Raw genomic sequence first — 20,978 nt, forward strand, 5'->3', positions numbered from 1 at the left:
TTCTTGGATAGAAGGAGATCAAGTAAGAGGTAGCACTGTTTTCTTTAAGAAGTGTATGTACTCTCACAGAAATTCTGTAAGGATTACCTTGGAAATTAATGTTACTTATTCAACTGTAAAATTTGGTATATGGCAGGGGGCTAGACTTGTGCTTTCTCTAACTTAAATGTAATTTCTTGACATGTGGTTGTTCAAAAGTGGAACTACAAGATGTTGTTAATACTTATTCAAATGAAATTGGTATAAATAATTTTAAAAATTGCCAATAAGCTAAACTCCAATATAGTAAAAAGGGTAGAGAAGAATGTTAGAATTCTCTAGTCTGATTTTCTTTTCAATATAATCGTAGTAGTTAACCTACTGATTCTGATAATGAACGGTTGAAGTGAGAACGTAGACTCGTATCTCAGTGCTGATGGTTACTTTTCTCCATACAACATAACACAGTGCTTAGTCCAGTGAGCTTGTAACCTAAAAAAGACTTGACATCGTCACACTGGACATGTTAATGGAAGAGTTTCATAGATAACCTAATGATAGCCTTGTATTCCTGTCTGTTGTCTTACATTTGTATCCTTGGGAATTGCCCAAGCTGAGATTGAAGTGGGAAACCCTTCACTACAGTATTAGGAGGGGATGTATAGGAGGCAAATGACTGAAGAAAAAGGAAGTTGTTAAAGGTTGTATTCTCCCACTGGTATGCAATTAGTTGTTCTGAGTAGTGAATGTGATGGTAGTTTTCAGGAACTGTAACTTACTCAGGACTGCTTAGAAGTTAACAGTTTGGAAACAGTTTTGCATTGTACATCTTTACATATCAAGTGTAGCTGAAAGGGCTTTTTAACAGTAACCATGCAGAAAATATGCATGCCTTATCTGCCTGTACAAGTCTTTAATGATTAAACTAATAATTGGTTTCACCACTTTCTGGCAGGTAATGCATGATTATACAGCTTTTATGGTTTTGCTGAAAATAATGCAGACCAAATATTCTGATTTTCTTTAGCTTATTTCTTCTTTTTGTTTTCAGAAATGGGTTGAACTTTTTCTTTAAGCTACTTGCTTGGGTTTACACGGGTTCTGCAAGTATGTTTTCAGAAGCCATACATTCTTTAGCAGACACATGTAACCAGGTGAGTATTTTTTTCCATTCTGCTGAAGTTAGTACTTGTAATAAAGACAGATACTTAGAGTAGTTGTATTATACTTAAAAGCAATAATTCAGTCTACTAGTGATCCTTAGCATTTAAATAGTAAACACCAGAGAAATGAAACCAATTTTATTTAGGAGGACTACAGTGCATGGCAAAATACTTTTGTTTTTCTTTACAAAGTTTGCTCATAGATAATGTTGGCATTGTAGAGAAGCCTAGAAATTCCAAGTTTATTAGCCACAACTCTTATTAAAAATAACTCTCTGTGAGAGTCTGACTGCTGCAGTGTGTATTTACAGTGGTCTTCCTGTGCATTACCTGTGATCATTTGTACTGTTTCGTATGGTTTGCATGCTTCCTAGAGTTAATAGTAATATATTCTAGAAGGACAAAGCTAGTACTTAATCTAGTGAAAATTTAAATAATTTTGAGGTAAAACAGTCTTTAAGGTGTTTTTTAAATAAACAATTTAATCTGGGAGAGGGTATTCCTGTATTTTACTTTATTAAATAATTTATTGTTTCAGTCATTCAGATTACAAAGCCTGCCCAGCATGAGACAAGCTCTTCGTGCATGCAGTATGGGAAAGATGTACTCTTTTTCATGTGTGTAGTATAAATGTATACTACTTAGCTTCACAGAGAAAAAAACGAATCTCACTACGAAGTAATGTTATTGTTACATACAGTTTTTATCAAACTGTAGACAGTTGAAGGCATATTTTGACAGAAATTCACATTACTGTAGAAATATTGCTTAAGCCCAGAGCTCTTCCTGTTGTTCCCCAGTGTGAGTGCAAAGATGCTATTACTCTTGCGAATATACTTACCAGAACTAGGGGTTTCAACTAGTGGTTTCTATTTAGCTGGTCTTTTATTTATTTTTTTTAATTTTATATTGATGCCAATAATTTGATGGAGGGTTTACAAACAGTAGAATAACTGACCCAGTCTAGAAGCTTTAAATGCAGAAGGAATATAGAAAGTCACCTGTAATTGTAAGTAAAATCTATTTGAATGGTGTTTGGACTAATATTTCTGCTAATATAATACTATTTGTAGTGCATCTACATTATTTCGAGCTATTTGCCCCAATTACTTCTGTTCTTCTCTAAACTATTGTTTTTCCATATAAGTGATTTTTCCATTCTTCAGTTGCAATTTATTTTCCCTATAACTATCAAGATGAAAATGCACCAAAAGAGGTTGAAGAGGTTATAATATTAGTCATATAGGCAAACATTAGGAAATAAGTCCCAGGACAGGTTTAATTTTGTTTGTCACAATGTATATGCATAATGTAACCAGCCTTATCTTTAGGAAGTGGTGTCAGAACAAAATCTCAATAATTTTAGTTACATGCTTATTCCTCTGCCTTGTTCTCTGCCCTTTCTGGATAAGAATGATGTCTCAGTAATCTTAAAGTATTACTTAAGTGCCTGAGTGCCTGTCCAGATAATAAAAAAATTAATAAAAATTAATAAAAAATTGGGTGCTTTTTAATTTGCATTAAGAATTAGACAAGTCAGAATATAGATTTTGAAGGTATTTTTTAGAAATGAGTTGAAAGGAGTTGTAGTAGGCCAAACTCAGCTACTTCATGGATCATGAGTAGGACTTGAAACTAAGACATCAATCTTATTTCAATTCCTGGGAAAGTTATGGAACAAATCCTCCTGGGGGCTATCACAAGTCAAATGAAGCATGTGATTGGGAAAAGCCAGCATGGATTCACCAAGGGCAAACTGTGCTTGACAAACCTGATCGCCTTCTGTGACAGTGATCTGCTCAGTTGATGTAGGTGAGTGGTGGACATTGTCTACCTGGATTTCTCCAAGGCTTTTGATACGGTTCCCCAAAGCCTCCTCCTAGAGAAACTGGTACGTTATGGTCTAGACGAGTGGTCTGAGCAGTGAGTGGGGAACTGGCTGACGGGCCACACCCAGAGGGTGGTGGTACGTAGCTCCTTTGCAAACCAGCAACCTGCCACAGGTGGGGTCCCCCAGGGATAGGTATTGGGCCGAGTGCTGTTTGATATCTTCATAAGTGATCTGAATGATGGGATCACATGTACCCTGGTGAAGTTTGCTGTCGAAACCAAAGTGAGTGGGGAAGTGGACACTTTGGAAGGGAGAGCCAACCTGCAGGAAGACCTGGATGTGCTGGAAGAGTGAGCTAACAAGGACCTTATGAAATGCAGCAAGGACAAGTGTAAGGTCTTGCACCTGGGAAATCCAGGAGTGCATCTACCTGGCTGGAGAGCAGCTCTGTGGAGAGGGACCTGCGTGTCCTGGAGGACAAGCAGCTCAATATGAATTAAGTGAGCAGTGAGCTGCAGTGGCAAAGAAAACCAGGATGCTGGGTTGTGTTGACAAGAGCATCACCAGCAGAGATAAAGAAGTCATTATCCCACTCTGCTCAATGCTTGTCAGGCCACACCTGGAATACTGTGTTCAGTTTTGGTCCCTGCCATACAAAAAAAGGTGTGTACAGGCTGGAGAGGGTCCAGAGGAGGGCTACAGAGATGATCAAAGGACTGTGAAGCTTGCCAGATGAGGAAAGGCTGAGAGAATTTGGCTTGTTCAGCTTTGAGAAGAGAAGGCTTAGGGGAGACTTTATCACTATGTTCCAGTATTTAAAGGGTGGCTACAAAGAAGATGGAGACTCCCTTTATACAAGGTGTGGAAAAGATGAGGGATAATGGATACAAATTACTCCTGGGGAGATTCCAATTGGACATAAGAGGAAAACTTTTCACCATGAGAACAATCAGCCACTGGAATAATCTCCCCAGGGAAGTGGTAGATTCCCCAACATTGGACACTTTTAAGATCCAACTGGACAGGGTGCTGGGCCATGTTGTCTGGACAGTGCTTTTGCCAAAAAAGGTTGGACCAGATGATCCTTGAGGTCACTTCCAACCTGGTATTCTAAGATTCTGTGATGTACAAATATACCTCTTTCTTACTTGGTTAAAGGTTAACTTGAAATGCTCTTCCTGTCAGTTACTAGAATGACAGACTTTGTTACTTAGTTATCTCTTGGTAGAATAATGATGAGAATTTGAGCATCTAATTTTCTTTTGATGTTCCTAGACTGCCTTAACAACCTCAGCACAAGTAGCCACATACCTGCCACATTTACTTTGATAGGTGGTGTAATGGAATCAGAGCTGGGCAGATAATATTACTGTTCAGGGACAAAATTAATGTTGCTTTTCCCACTATTTTCTTCAGTGTGCTTGAGGCATACATTACGATACCTTGAAATTTCCCCTTCTCTCAGTGTAGAAAGAATCTTTTTTGTTATAGTTGTTGATATAGCAAGGCTTTGGAAACAGAAAAAGTACTTAGATGCATGTCTGAAACTCTCCTGCAGCTCAAGCAAGAGGAGTCCTTGGATAGCTTGTGACTCATATAAAATGCAACAGTCTTTTGTGCCTCCAAATTTGAGAAATGTATGGAACCTTAGAGCAGACTTAATATCTTAAAAAGCATTTTAATGTAATTTTGGCTACCTTTTTGCTTCATTTGTACCTAGTATGCTTCTCTGTCCGGAAAGACTGAGTTGAGGACTCACATTTTGTTTGCTACTTTTCTTTAAATGGTTTTACACAACCTTTCAGCTGTTCCAGCTGTAAAGTGAAGACAGGGGTGTTATTAACTCAGTTTATGGGGAGGCAGCCTTAAAGTGTGTGATTTTCATGTGGTCAAGTGTGTCAATTCATAGGTGAAACAAGTTTGATAGTGGTATTATCTACCAGAATCACAGAATCATCTAGGTTGGAAAAGACCTTGAAGGATCATCCAGTCCAACCATTAACCTAACACTGACAGTTCCCAACTACACCATATCCCTCAGCGCTATGTCGACCCGACTCTTAAACACCTCCAGGGATGGGGACTTCACCACCTCCCTGGGCAGCCCATCCCAACGCCTAACAACCCGTTCTGTAAAGAAATGCTTCCTAATATCTAGTCTAAACCTTCCCTGGCACAATTTGAGACCATTACCTCTTGTCCTATTCCCTTGTTAGCTGGTTCAAGAAACTCAACCCCAGTTCTCTGCAACCTCCTTTCAGGTAGCTGTAGAGGGCGATGAAGTCTCCCCTCAGCCTCCTCTTCTCCAGACTAAACACCCCCGGTTCCCTCAGCTGCTCCCCAGCAGACCTGTGCTCCAGAGCCTTCACCAGCTTTGTTGCTCTTCTCTGGACATGCTCGAGTCATTCAATGTCCTTTTTGTAGTGAGGGGCCCAAAACTGAACACAGGAATCGAGGTGCGGTCTCACCAGTGCTGAGTACAGGGGTCAGATCCCTTCCCTGTCCCTGCTGGCCACGCTATTGCTGACACAAGCCAGGATGCCATTGGCCTTCTTGGCCACCTGGGCACACTGCTGGCTCCTGTTCAGCCGGCTGTCAATCAGCACCCCCAGGTCCCTCTCTGACTGGCAGCTCTCCAGCCACTCCTCCCCAAGCCTGTAGCGCTGCTGGGGGTTGTTGTGGCCCAAGGGCAGCCCCCGGCATTTGGCCTTATTGAAACTCCTCCAGCTGGCCTCAGCCCATGGCTCCAGCCTGTCCAGGTCTCTCTGCAGAGCCTCCCTGCCCTCGAGCAGATCAACACTCCCACCCAACTGGGTGTCATCTGCAAGTTTACTAGGGGTGCACTCAATCCCCTCATTTAGATCATCAATAAAGATGTTAAACAGGAGTGGCCCCAAAACCAAGCCGTGGGGGACACCACTTGTGACTGGCTGCCAACTGGATTTAACTCCATTCACCACAACTCTTTGGGCCCGGTCATCCAGATAGTTTTTACCCAGCAAAGTGTGTGCCCATCCAAGCCATGAGCAGCCAGTTTCACTGGGAGAATGCTGTGGGAAATGGTGTCAAAGGCCTTACTAAAGTCAAGGTAAACTACATCCACAGCCTTTCCCTCATCCAATAAGCAGGTTGCCCTGTCATAGAAGGAGATCAGGTTTGTCCAGCAAGACCTGCCTTTCATAAACCCATGCTGACTGGGCTTGAGCATCTCGTTGTTCATTATATGACTTTTAAGGGCACTTGAGATGATCTGCTCCATGACCTTCCCTGGCACCGAGGTCAGACTGACAGGTCTATACTTTCTTGGATCATCTTTTCTGCCTTTTTTGTAGATGGGTGTCACATTTGCCACCCTCCAGTCCAATGGGACCTCCCCAGTTAGCCATGATTTCAGTTAAATCAGGGGCAGCAGCTTGGCGAGCACCCTAGCCAGCTCTTTCAGCATCCTTGGGTGTAACCCATCTGGTCCCACAGACTCGTGTGCATCCAAGTACTGTAGCAGGTTTCTGACCACCTCCTCTTCAACTGTGCTGACCTCAATCTGCTTCCCCTCCCCATCTCCCAGCTCATGAGGCTGGGTGACCAGGGAACAGCCAGTTCCACTGCTAAAGACTGAGGCAAAGCAGGTGTTGAGCACCTCAACCTTTTCCTCATCCTTAGTTACCATGTTTTCCTCTGCATCTAGTAAAGGAGAGAGATTTTCCCTAATTTTCCTTTTGCTGTTAACGAATTTATAGAAACATTTTTTGTTATACTTAACAGCTGTAGCTAAGTTGAGCTCTAGCTGTTCTTTGGCTCTCCTAATGTTGTCCTTACATAACTTCTCTATATTTTTATAGTCTTCATGAGAAACCTGGCCCCTCTTCCAAAGGCAGTAGGTTCTCCTTTTGTTCTTGAGATCCAGCCAAAGGTCCCTCTTTAGCCAGGACGGTCTCCTTCCCCACCTGCTTGTTTTTTGGCACACGGGAACAGCCTGCTCCTGTGCCTTTAAGACTTCTCTCTTGAAGTATGTCCAACCTTCCTGGACTCCCATTTCCTTCAAGGCAGCCTCCCAAGGGATTTTATTAATCAGTCTTTTGAACAGGTCAAAGTTTGCCCTCTGGAAGTCTAAGGTGCATTTTTACTAACCCCTCTCTTTGTTTCTCGAAGGATCGAAAATTTTATCATCTCATGAACACTGCACCCTAGACGCCCTCCAACCTTTACCTGTCCCACAAGCTCTTCCCTGTTCACAAGGAGCAGGTCCAGGAGGGCACCTTCCCTGGCCGGCTCACTCACCAGCTGTGTGAGGAAATTATCCTCCACACATTCCAGGAACCTGCTGGATTGTTCCCTCTCTGCTGTGTTGTGTTCCCAGCAGATATCTGAGAGGTTAAAGTCCCCCACAAGAACAACAGCAAGTGACCAGTGAGATTTCTCCCATCTGTATATAGAAAGCTTCCACTTGTACGTGGAAGAGGTCTTTGTATTTTGAAATGTGAAAGTTAAATGTTCCACTGGAAATGTGGTGGGGTTTTGCTCAGGTTTTGTGTATGTGGTTTTGAGAAAGACACAAGAGGAACCTTGCTGCCTCAAAGCAGCTTGCTGCTGTGGACTAAAGTGTCTAAATTTTAATACTACTTATTATGTTTCAATAATTCATAGTCCTAAAACAATGCTTTGTAAAATTGAGGTCTAGATTTATAACTCACTGCTTCATAGTTTTAATACATGCCTAATCAAATATATCCTAAATGGGTGTTTAGATAGCAAGAGGTTTTTATTTCTTCCTTCAAAATAATTTTTTTCTTTAGTCTGGAGAATATGAAGTTCACTACTGAAAGCAGCTGCATTGTAAAATTACTGTTTTAAATATAGTATGCCATCACCATAGTCTCTATAATTTCTCTTCAAGAGGGATTTATTTAAATAGCTTTGTTCTCCTGAACAAGTTCACTCCTTCACATTGAAGCAACAACGTCTGTGATTGCACGTAATGTTCACTTTCAGTTGCAATTCTGAAACTATAATTAACAGTATATATATACACACACTATATAATTACCTATACATTATATATATAGGTATAATTAACAGTTTTTTGGGAGTATTAGATTCTGATGACAGATTTTGAGGATTATATTCCAGCTGTAATAGAATACCAGTAACAAAGCGTACGTGCAGATCAGCAAATTGCATCTGCCTTTATCTTTCAAGTTCAGTTGATATAGAATGTTTATAATTTTTTTTTAACAAAGTTTTTTTTTTTTCTTTTTGTCCTAAATAGGCATTGCTAGCTTTGGGCATCAGTCAGTCTGCGAGGACGCCTGACCCTAGTCATCCGTAAGCTTTTTGAGCAAATAATGATTTTGGTAATTATATATAGGTGTAAGATCGTTTTTTGTTTGTGCGTCACCTTGTTCTTTTTAATCTGCTGTTTTGTATAATTTCTGAAATGCATTGTTTCTGATTTTACAATAGATAAAATAAGAAGAGAGATTTTTTTCCAAACTGCAGGAGTTGTAGTTTCAGTGGCTTGATGCATGGTATATTTAATAATTTTTTTTTTGTGGTATGCTTTTTGATGTGTATTATTTTAATTGACATAATTTCTTTAAGTTTTTCTGGGCTCTTCTATGTCTTCCAGTGAATAGATTTACTTCGGTTGTAAACACCGTTACTGTGAATAACAGGATTTTTTTTTACATAAAAAGTGCTGTCCTGTTCCTGTTTTCAACAAAGTGCTTTTGTGCAAGGCAGCTATTTGTGTCATAAGGAGATGTGTTTGATTTTATCTGAGTAACAGGGATATTACAGTAAATTCTTACAACTTCATGAAAAGTTAGAAGCTATACTCTCTGTGATATTTTTTTGGTGTTGGCCTGCTTTATGCTTCACGTGTCTGGGCAAGTCATTCATCTACTAATTTACAGAATTAGTTAAAATTTTCTTTATCAAGAGCATGAGGTAATTTGAAAAATATTTTAATCTTAAATACAACGAATATTTAGATAAATTTCCTTCCCATCACGTTTTTCCCTTCTTCCTCAGTTTAGTCTTTTATACTATTGGTTTTTAAATGTTGCTGTTTGTAGTAGCAGTTTATACCAAAAAAAGGAATCAAGGTACACATTTAATACTGCTTTAGCTCTTCCCACTACTCTTAAAAACTGCAAGTATTGAATGTCTGCAATTAGCTGAACTACTTAAAGATGTCATACATTTGTGATTCTCCCCCTGTACTTTGCTCTTGTGAGACCTCACCTGGAGCACTGTGTTCAGCTCTGGGGCCCCCAGCATAACAACATGGACCAGCTGAAGTGGGTCCAGAGGAGGCCATAAAGATGATCAGGTGACTGGAGCACCTCCCTTGAGAGGACAGGCTGGGAGAGTTGGGGTTGTTCAGCCTGGAGAAGAGAAGGCTCCAGGGAGACCTTATAGCAGCTTTCCAGTACTTAATGGGGACTACAGAAAAGATGGGGAGAGACTCTTAATGAGGGAGTGATTGGATGAGGGGTAATGGTTTTAAAGTGAAAGAGGATAGGTTTAGATGACATGTAAGGAAGAAACTCTTTACTGTGAGGGTGGTGAGACAGTGGCACAGGTCGCCCAGAGAAGCTGTGGCTGCCCCCTCCCTGGCAGTGTTCAAGGCCAGGTTGGACGGGGCTTTGAGCAGTCTGGGCTAGTGGAAGGTGCCCCTGCCCATGGCAGGGGGGGTAGAACTAGAAGATCTTTAAAGTCCCTTCCAACCCAAACTGTTCTGTGAGCTTTTATTCCCTTTAAATTAGCCTTATAGGCAGCCAGTGTATGTGTTTTATAAGGCTAGAGTTTTCATTTAGAAGTAGCATTTCAATAAAAGTGACAGGAATGTTGTTGACTTTTGTTTTTTTACAGTAGTGAAATCATCAGTCTCTGCTCAGAAGCTAATAGAGCTGTGTAAATAGCTTGTTTAAAACCAAATTAGAAAAATACCTATGCTTGATGTCTTTGCATGTACTAGATAGCCTTTACCAGGTGTTTGTGTTTTCTCCAGTGTATTAGCTTGGATTTAGCAGCTTTGTCTTAAATAGATGCTCAGTCATATGATGATAATTTAAGACATGTAAAAATTAATGGAAAAAAACTTGTAGATATGTTTGCAGAGATATAAATCTTATTTTCCTAAATCAGTTTCTTTGTTTTGATCTAGGTATGGTTTCACAAACATGCGCTATATTGCCTCCCTGATTAGTGGGGTTGGCATTTTCATGATGGGTGCAGGACTTTCTTGGTATCATGGGATCATAGGTTTACTTCACCCTCATCCTATAGAATCTCTTGTCTGGGTAAGCTAATCTTTTTTGATATGAATCTTAACGCTGGTGACATCATAGAAACTAATGACACAGTGTGAAATTCACTTTCTGAGTCAGTATGAATCCCAACACAATTAACTCTAACTGTCCTTAATAAGAATGTGTATTAAGAAAAAAACGTTAAACTGTAGCTACAGCAAAATGGGCTGTTCTTTAAACCCTTCATCTTCCCTTCACACCTCCCAAGAGGTCGTCCTTTCCTAGTTTGAAATATATTTCATAATTCAAGTCTTGTTGGTTGCCTTCTTTTTAGGGACAGCTACAGAACTTCATTAGCGCAGTGGCTAATGAGGTTCTGGAATGCTGTGCTTGGATAGTCTGTAGTGAAGAGATCTGTACAAAAATACATACAGCATAATAATGGAGACTTTTTTTTTTTATACAGGCATACTGCATTTTAGCAGGGTCATTGGTATCTGAAGGAGGTATGCAGTCAAATATTTCTATTTAAGTATCTGTAATCTTGAAGAGAACAGTGTAATTACTGTAATAATTGATTCTTGCTTACACAGTAAAGTTTTGAGTTCTATTGCAAATACTTGTGTTGTAAACAACAATAAAAAGTAGGAAAAACTTTTTTCTTATATTTATATTAAGTTGAAGAACACATAATTTGAAAAGTATATGTAGAATGCCCTTTTGGTATTAAATTATCAATGAATATGACTGCTCTGATTTGTATGGGAGACACATGTAGAAAAGAAGGTAACTTTATGCTTTGTCATTATTCAAAGTATCAATAATCAGAGCTTTCTTGGTGATCTGTGGCTGTGATATAAAGTTCTGTCTTTCCAAAACGGAAACAAGTTTTTTTGCCTCTAACCATTTTCAGCAACTACTTTGCTGTTGTTTCAGCTACCCTTCTTGTTGCTATAAATGAAATTCGCAGGAGTGCTCGAGCCAAGGGTCTGTCATTTTATCAATATGGTATGTGTCATTATAGCAATAAGGTACGTAGTTACTTAAAACAGAATCTATTTACCAGTATTTGCATAATGATGGCAACAATTTTAGCTGTTTTTCCTTTCCCTTTGCTTTAATGATCTGTTTTCCATTCTAGTAACAAATGTATTTTACAGATTAAGTGAAAACCTGTTGATTTAAATAACACTACTTAGATATTTTTGCTAAACTACTTGCATTTTTCAGAATGAATGCCACTTTACATTTTGCAAACATTTTGGAGAAGCTTCCATAATTGGCACAGGGCTTGTTCTGTGTATTTATGAATGCTTTCAGAGTGTGTGCATATGCAAAAATTCAGTTTACACCTATGTATTTATGGAAATTTTTCTTTTAAATTAGTTGCCGGTGTTAGTATGGCTTAAGTACGGTGCAGAATGTAGTAAAGCCAAGCTTTCCAAAGCAATGTCATTTTTTTGTTGTATACGCAGTTGTGCAGAGTCGTGATCCTAGTACAAATGTGGTTTTACTGGAGGATGCTGCAGCAGTTCTGAGTGTGGCCGTGGCTGCTACCTGCATGGGTCTCACTTCTTTAACAGGTAAAATTCTGCCTCAACCTGAGGCAAGCAGGATGTGAATTTCCTCCTGTGCATGATATGAACACAGAGTATTTAGTTTATATTGGTTGACTTAAATACATCTCTACTGTTTTTCTGATACTTTATAAGCTATACTATATAAGCTTCTGGAGATTTATACAGTTGTCTGATCTGATTTCTAGTAGCTTGAGTTGAAAAAACTCAAAGTGGGTTTTTTTATGTGTCTATTATTGGTGAGGTTGAGCTTGAAACAGTACATGCAGATGGGTCTAACTTCCTTTTGAGCTATTTTGTCATGCGAATTAAGGTATTTTTTACTAAAGGTATATTTATTGCACTCAGTTGTATGAATAACTTTCTGCCATGATGGGATTACATAATTTGAGTTTCCTTATTCGGTGGTGTGCAGCTCCGTTGTACGTGGGAAGGATTTTTTCTTCCTTTTGATCCATAGTGGTATTAGTGCTACCTTCAGATTACAGTAGCTGCTACTGAACAGTGTGGCAAACCTAACTCACGCAGGTGGGATGATCTATATGGCAACAGATTCAAAGTCGTTTTGCTGCACAGTTACGTTTTCTAAAGAGGAAAGATTATTTGTCTCTTTTGAAGTATTGGCTTTTGGCTTTTAAATTGTTAAAAAAAGACAGTTTTGTTTCTTTGTGGCTTCTAGTGAGTTAATTTTAAGTTTAATTTTTTTATATAGGAGTCCATCTCTAGTTTCCTTTATAAACTTAAAAATACATTACTGTTTCTACAAATCTGAATATGAATGAATATGTGTTTAAAATATACATAAATACTGTAGTCCAGAAATGGTTAATACTTGCAAGTTTTTGAGTTACTGATAAAAGAACATAGACTTTTGTGCTTAGGCATATATAATTTTATATTAATAAAGGTAAATCTATAACAGAATACCAAATAGCTGATGAGTTTTACTTGTTTATTAATCTTGCAGGAGACCTGAGTGGCTTAGGGACAGGAGGGACTTGAGGCTTTATTGTAACTTAACTTGTTTTCTTCCAGCTTCATCTTGTTTCTCAGTAGGAAAGAATTGTCAGTGCATTTAAAAAAACCCCACAAATAAAAGCCAAAAAAAAAAAAAATCCCACCAAAAAGCAAAGCCCCCAAAACCCCCCCAAAAACCCCAAACTAGGTACTCCTTTCAGTGTGAAATCTTAAATTATCTGCTATGTTTTGGAAATGCTCTGTGAAACTAATTTGACATATCTTGTTTAGGAAACCCATATTATGACAGCGTGGGGTCTCTAGGTGTAGGAACTTTGTTAGGAACTGTGTCGGCGTTTCTAATCTACACTAACACTGAAGCCCTGCTGGGACGATCCATTCAACCCGAACAACTGCAGCGACTCACTGAGTTACTGGAAAGTGATCCTGTAGTAAGGTAAGAATCTTTACAGTTCAATCTCTACTAAGAAAAAGCAAGAAAATAACATTTGGAAAAATAGTTCAGGCACATTAAATGAGAGAAATCTGGTCAGATTAATAATTTTTAGGGTGGATTCTGCTGTATTGAAATTGTAGAATCTTGATTATTACTAACTTCTATTTTTGTACTAAAAATTTCAGTAAGTGAATACTCATACCACTCAGATGTTCCACAGCTGAAATAAAATTGCAGATGTGTTCTAACAGTTAACATTAATTACTGGAGTTGACAATGACATAATGAGAAAGCCATCAGAACCTTAAAACTGTTTTCAAATGCTTGAAATGCACGCACTTAAATGATACTGTAATGTTGCTTTTATAGTTTATTAGCACTTAATATTTAAATTCTGTTACTGTTACTATTCAGTGTCTGTAATTCTGTAGCAGTTGGCAGTTAAGTGCTGCAGTAGTATTTTGATGTAAGAGATTCTGCATGTTAGACACTTACAGAATTAACTCCATGCTAGCTTTTCTTTGGAAATCTGCAAATTGTAGTGAAACTTAAAGCTTATTGTAGTTATGAAATCTTGTTTAAATACTTTTTCAGGAGCTATTTTAGCTTTAACCCTATTAACTTTGATTTAGAAGTAAACCCCTTTTTGTTCTTAATTATTTTGGTACTTTTAAAATTCGTAGTAATTACTGAGCTCTGGAGGAAAAAGCCCAAACCCATTAGTTAGTTTCTTTCAAGTATTCTGGGTATTAAGTGCTGAATCATCTCACTTGCAAGCAACAGGTCTGAATGACATGCCCTTCATTCCAGAAGCTAAACAAGATTCCTGTTTTGGAATAGAATTGTGTTAGAATTTTCATGTCAATAACTAAACGCTGCCTAAAGTGTTTCTGGTGGCTCTGGATTAGTCTGAATGGTGGAGCATGTGTCAGCAGTGCTGTGTTAAGAGTAGGTGAGCTCGCATGGTTATTTGTACGTGACTTCTGTAGTTCTTTCTTCCAGAGTGCACATGTGGCTTTTGCTTGCCTCAGGCTGGAATCATAAAATTTCTCCTATCCCAAGCACCATTTTATGTTATATTCCATTTTGTAGATGGCTATAACTTTTCAACAGAGCAGACTTAGTTAATCTTCTTGCTGTAGACATTTTTTAAAACAAGAAGTAACTTAGTTTTAAAAAAACATGAAGAGTAAAAAAAGTGAAGCCTTGGTAAGAAACTGCATGTTTCTCTTTAGGTTAGAAGCTGAAATACATTTAGGTACTTATAATAGCATTTGCAGGATCTTCTCTATGTACTTAGCCTTGAGTGATGTCTGTCTTAGATTCATTTGTATGTACTTAGTCTTCAGTGATATCTTCCTTAGATCCATTACATTACTTGCTTTGATTCTTTTAGTGCATGCTTTGACCAAATTCTTTTAACAAGCCTAATATATTGAGCTTGGTTAACTTACATCTTCTAATAAGATGCCTAGTCTTGATCTCAAAATTCTCCAAGATGTAAACATATATTACCCTTGCTTGTAACTAGGTATAATTTGGGGAAAAAGCTACTTTTTTTCTTTTTTTTTTCTTACTCCAGTCTTTGGTTAGTTATGTTTTTTGGTTTGTTTGTTTTCAACTTTTTCTTGTAAAATGAGGAAGTCTTTTAGTATCAGGTATTTCTTCAAGAGGCTACTGGTATGTTTTCATCAGCATAGCTTTGGGCTTATAAGGTTTACAGCATTTTCTTGAATGTTCAAACTCCCATTTTTTTAAATGGAGTTATGTAGTCATATGTCTACTCTTACATTTTTTTCTTACTGACACCAAATGTAAAAGAAAAAGCTCCTGAGTGAGTACTGGCCTGCTTCTAAAGCTGTGACTAATATTTGCTCTTTTTATTTTAACCTTTCAGGCTTTTCAGCTATCAAGCTGTATGTAAGTTCTAAATGCAATTCTTTTTGCAGTTGCTGCTTCTCGGAACAGTCCTACCTTGTTCTTTCAGGGAGGGTTTGCAATCTTTATTTTCAGATGTGTTCTGCCATATATGAAGGGGATTTATTAAGGAATCATTTAGTATTCATCAGAAGGTATTTTAGATCCAAATTGACCAAAGGATCTAGAAGCTCTGACTTTAGCTCCCTCCTGCCTTATCAGTGCCACCACCACTTAACTTACCATTCCAAGAGTAGCTTTCCTGAACATCATGTTCTGCTGCTAATTATGAAGTATTTGATTTATCAGACAGTACTGATTGCTGTACTACTAAAATAAATAATCTATGATGTTGATCATTTTTTCAGCTGAATCTTGATTATTTTTTTTTAATCAGGGTTGTGTGACAAGACCTACATTGCTTACAACCATGAAGACTGGAATTAATGCTGTTAATTTTTTCCCCCACCTTTTTCACTATTTTAGTTGTCAGGTGAAGTTGTCTTTAGTTAAATGGATTGTCTTATTTGCTGTTCTTAAATTTTGGCACAGTGTTGTTAATCTATTTTTTTTTTTTTAATTCTCATCAGTATTGCAGGTTGAAAAATTAATTTGCCTTCACAATTGTTCTTAGTTCTTTTTACTCTTGAATGAAAGTTATGGAGCCTGCTGAATTAGAAGTTCTTTTTTCCATTTAAATGTCCAGTATGCTTTTCTGCCACTAATAGGGAAATGCTTTGTTTTACTAATACATTGTTTTGCTTTTTTAGATCAAGAAAACAATGATTATTGCATGTTTCTGCGTATTCTGTATCATCAGTAACAATTTTAACATTTGCATCTAGTAGCAGGCTTGTTTCCAGGTTATCCTTTGGTCTTGTCATATTTAGAAAATGTTGGTTTGCATCACACACAATGCCTTTTCTTTATGCTTGTATCAGTTTTCTAGACTTTTTTTTTTTTTTTTTTAGGTTCATGGCTATTTATTTCCCCTTTCTTTTAATTTTGCTTGTTAATTTCTAGTGTTAGCCCTTATTTCATTTGTGATCCAGAATGGGCTTTCAGTCAGAGTTTTTCTCAGCTGGAAAATTATTTAATTTTATTTTTTGCTATACAAACATTCCGTTCTTATTCATGCCTTTTGTGCCTATATCTTTCTTGTGTTCAGCTTACCTAAGTGTACGAGATTAGGATTTCAGAACTGTGAAATAAAACATACGATGTGGTGCAGACTGTCCTGATTCTGTTCTTACGGAATATAATCATGAATACCTAGGCATAAACTATTCTTAGTGACAGTTTAATCTTTAATTTTTACTTAATTGTAACAGCTCTTAAGTAATTATGCTACCTTTGTGCTAGAATATCTGTCATTCTGGTTTGGAGGAAAGAAAAGTATTACAGTTTATGGCTCAAAACTAGTAACTTAATGTCCTCTGACAAATTTTTCTTTAAAGTGAATCTTGCTTTTTTCCTTAGTTTAAATTGATAGCGTCTATTAGCCATCCAGAAGCTTCCATAAGCAAGCTTTGTAGCTTAAGTTTTAGCATACACATTTGTATTTTTGAATTATTAGTGATTTTTCTTCTCCTGACCCACTATCTTATCTTTTCTGGACAGATAATAAGCAGTAAGGTAGACTTTTTTTCCTTCACATTTACAGAATATGCATCATTCCACTAAATTTCATCAGGTTATTGCTTAATAAGGATCTCAAATATCTCTTGTTATCTTCTTTCTTAGCTCTGATAGGCACTTGAAATATATTCAGCATTTTTGAATCACATGGATTCAAATTCTCTTCAATAACCCTCATTGAACCACATCTGTTATCTTAAATACCCTCTTGTGTGAGGAAGTAGTTTGATGCCAGTTAGGTTATTCCAGTTAATACTGTTTTGATTTGGTAGCTTCCCACAGAATAGTTGTGTAAATTTGATCAGAACTGGAAATTCTTTATTTCTACTAGTAAACTGATAATTCTTTTAATCTGTACAAATGTTTTCTAAGATGTATTTTTTGGTGTCTCTGTTTAGTTCATGTTCTGTTTCTTTTTTAATGTGCTGACCCCTCTTCCACCCCAAGTATTACAAGAAATATTCTATACACATTTCCTGTGACTGTTCATCTTAAATTTCCTTGTGCTGTTCGCTCTATCAGGCTACTTCGAAAATACATGTTTTCTTCCTTTACTGCCTGTGAAGTTAATTCTGATTTATAAATGTTCAGATGAGAAGAAACATTTCTAGTTGGGAAGAGTAAATTTGCTTAAGACAAAATGCATGCTAAATTTAAAGATGCTGTGAAATTGCACAACTTGGTAAAATGAAGGTGAAAAAAAAGTTTAGTACTTTTCATCAAGTGAGCTTTGTTGCTGAATCTAAATTTTGTATCAATGAAAAAAATTGTCAAGATTGCATTTTTCTGTTAATAAAACTAAAGTCTGTGGCATATTTTATAGTTGACCTCAGATACTTGTTTTGCTTCGGAACTGTCAGAACAAAAAATTTCAAAATTTGAAACTTCTTTGTGATATTTGTCCCATATTTTAGTCTCTACTTTTTTCCTGGCCTTGATGGAAAAATGTCGAAGCTTACTCTGCAGTGGCAATTTTAAAGTCTACTTGGCTTTAAAGATGAACTAAGTTTGTGTTAATCTGAATTTAAAAAAAAGAGTATTTTATGATTTCATTTAATATTTATTCCACTGGTGAAATGCACCACAATATGTCTGTGTTCTGAGTTTTCTTCAAACCTTTTTTCTCTGAAAAATACAGGGCTTTTTGTTCATTACCTATATTCACATGTAATGGAGTTTATCTAACTGTAACAAAACTATGGCATAGAAAAGCATAAGTTTTCAAAGAACTAAAATATAAACATAATGCATCATTTGTGTTCCAGTATCTATTAGGAACCTTCAAATAAATATACATTTGCAGCATTTACAAACAGCTGTACTGTGATTAGTTGTGATGAATAATAATTCCGTACGATCAAAAATTAGTTCCAAACACAATACTCATAACTTCTTATAACTTCTTATAACAAATGTAACTTTGAATAGAAGATTCTCTAAAAGGTCATGTCTTTACAAATTGTAATTACCTAGGAAAGGACACTTCTGTAATTGCAATGTGTGCTTTGAGTAGTTGACAGGAGGTTATTGTTCCTTACCTCAGAATTGTGGCTACTTAAGAGATTGTTAACTAGTGTCATGTACATGTATATGCACAAAAACTTTTGTGCAGTAGCAAATAAGTTGAATTTAAAAGTTTAATTCAGAATAGGGAAGTTCTCACTTTCTATTGTGGGTTTGATTGTTTGGGTTTTTTTTATATACTATTAGTGTAGTTCTAAATCTGCAGTGCCTCTTGTAGTCTGTCTTTTATCGCAGCAAACCATTTATAGACATGTTGGTGTAGCAGATACCTGTGGAAGTGATATAACCAGTTAAATATAAATCAGTGTTTAATGGAAGTGTGTGGTGGCAAAACCAGGATATGTTAGTCAAAGGCAGTGGCCTTTTAAAATTACAGGATCATTTTACTGTGACAATATTGTTAACCTCCAAAGTCAAACTAGATAGTTTGTTTTACATTGTTCTACATTTCTTTAAAAATTATGTGTTTCAGAGCAATTCATGATGTTAAAGCCACAGACATGGGAATGAGCAAAGTGAGATTCAAGGCAGAAGTAGACTTTGATGGACGGGTTGTTACTCGTTCTTACCTGGAAAAACAAGACATTGAACAGCTGCTACAAGTATGTTTTAAAAAAAAATATTTTGTAATTTCCAGTATTTTATATTTACCTTCCAATTTCAAGTATGTCTAAACCCAAGTTTTTCAAGTAGGTAAGATATATTCCACTTCATTTTGAAGGATTGCAGATGTTTTTACTTTGTGTTAGTGTGTTAAGTATCTGTACACAGAATTGTATCATGCGCTGCTGAAATAGAGCTGCTTTCAGCTGATTAGGGCCTGAGTAGGAGGAAGGCAGTTTTTTTTAATTTAATTTTTTGTTAGATAGTACAGATTTGTCCAAAATAGTTTTAATGAGAACATAATTATTCCAATGAATTTTTACTGAATTACAAGATCTCTAGTTAAAACTGGAAGGCTTACCTGAGAATAAGCATCTGTTTTGGCAGAGCTATTCGTCTTGAGTGCTGAAGAAGCAGTGTTACGGTTTACAGATCCTGTTCTTCAGACTAGGCTTGAATATGGATTGCTTGCATCACATGACTTAGCATTTCGAGAGCGTTTAACAATTAACCATCCTTAAGTAAGTGTCTCTGATTTTAGTGTTTTTCTTTAAGAAAAGTAGCTTTTCTTAATCCCTCTCTTCAATACAGAAATGCAAAACTGCTTTTAGCTGGGTTCTACATGGCACAGCTATGAAGTATGAAGATAGTTTATTTAAATTACAATGAGAATTTGAAGTGAGCAAAATGTTTTGCTTGCTTAACCCAATTTCAGAAGACTTGCTTCTATACATTTGCTTGTATACCTACAAGATTTCTTTCTTTGCTACCCTTTCAGAGTGAAAAGTAGATGTCAAATGTCTGCATTTTATGTCTGTTAAACATGACTTAGAAGTTATCTGAGTTTACATTTAAATTACTGCAGTTTTTCAAACCATTAGTCAGTGTCCCAGTTTTTAAAAAGTATTGCCGTTTAATGTCAAAATAAGGATGTATGTGTATTATATATGTAGTGCAATATGTGGTCTGTTCATGTATTGGATTTCAATTGAATACATTTTTGAGAGAAAGGATGCTGTTGGCTTTGTACAGCTGAGGCACTGCTTGGTTTTACATAGCCAAGTCTCAGTTGCTTTGTTGTTGCAGCTGTTTAGCGCACTATGTTTCTTTTCAAGGCCTTGTTAGCTTTTTTCTTTACCCCTTGTTCCATTTGGCAATGGCATATGAACTTTGCTGGTTCTTCCAACTAGTATTGTTGGAAAAGTTCTTCCTGATTGTTTCTTACACAGGTCATTGTAGTTTATGTAGTAACCTCGCATCAGCTGCAGAACCAGTGTTGAAGGATGGCTGCTTTCAGTAGGACTCAGCCACCCGAAGTCAAGGGCAGACATAGTGCTTGCCTTTTGATCTCTAGTTTTTCAAATAACTAGCTCATTCAGCTAACGTTGCTATCAGCATTACTCTTTCTAAAGTTGTGAAATACTGGTTAAAATGCTGCCATTTAGATTAATCTCATTTGTTTTTCTTGTTAGACATGCTGTGATCATTGTCATACGTTATTGTAGTTGGGATATCTTTTAAACTCAATTACATTATTCCTCTTCAGTTTTAGAGTAGTGGGGTGGGAGAGAAATTGGTATGTTGTAGTTGTATACACAAGAAGAATTAGCTATTTAATAATTTGTCTGTTAGGAATAACCTATTTGTCCTAAACATACTGCAGCTGTATTGTCTAAACTATGGCTGAGACACTACAAGGCAAATGGCTTCTGGGCAGCTTGGTGTGAGGCTTCCAAGGAAAGCTCATGACAATGCTGTAATACCTGCTTTGGTGCTTTCGATGTCTCTGGGTTTTTTTGAGGGAGGAACATAGCATCCTGTCTTCCTTAACCTTATTCTTTCAGTCTTGTATGCTATGAGTCTCCTAGTCTGACTTCCTATGAACTGTCTTTGAGCTTTTTGATATTATGGAGGAGCCATATTTACAGCAGCATTCATAGTAATCCTTGTGAATTTTCTGATGAGCTGGTAACGTGATGCCCGGAGTAAGTGTTGCAATGGTATAGCAAGAATGTATGAAATTGAGGAATGAATACACAGAGGCACCCTGCTCTGCCTTGCTGTGAGCAAGGGATACCC

General features: G+C 37.2%; 1 protein-coding gene across 1 annotated transcript in view; it reads left to right on the forward strand.

Moving 5' to 3' along the window:
• Positions 1 to 20,978, forward strand: part of SLC30A9 (solute carrier family 30 member 9) — a 43,762-nt gene that overhangs the window by 14,481 nt on the left and 8,303 nt on the right. Inside the window, exons 8-15 of the mRNA XM_026847331.1 lie at positions 1,031 to 1,133; positions 8,240 to 8,295; positions 10,142 to 10,277; positions 10,693 to 10,732; positions 11,163 to 11,234; positions 11,702 to 11,809; positions 13,052 to 13,217; positions 18,769 to 18,898. Coding sequence (XP_026703132.1) covers positions 1,031 to 1,133; positions 8,240 to 8,295; positions 10,142 to 10,277; positions 10,693 to 10,732; positions 11,163 to 11,234; positions 11,702 to 11,809; positions 13,052 to 13,217; positions 18,769 to 18,898 — 811 coding nt within the window. The remainder of the gene's footprint in view (positions 1 to 1,030; positions 1,134 to 8,239; positions 8,296 to 10,141; positions 10,278 to 10,692; positions 10,733 to 11,162; positions 11,235 to 11,701; positions 11,810 to 13,051; positions 13,218 to 18,768; positions 18,899 to 20,978) is intronic.

This window comes from Athene cunicularia, assembly GCF_003259725.1.
Source record: "Athene cunicularia isolate RWA chromosome 4 unlocalized genomic scaffold, athCun1 chr4_part1, whole genome shotgun sequence".
NCBI classification, from domain to species: domain Eukaryota; kingdom Metazoa; phylum Chordata; class Aves; order Strigiformes; family Strigidae; genus Athene; species Athene cunicularia.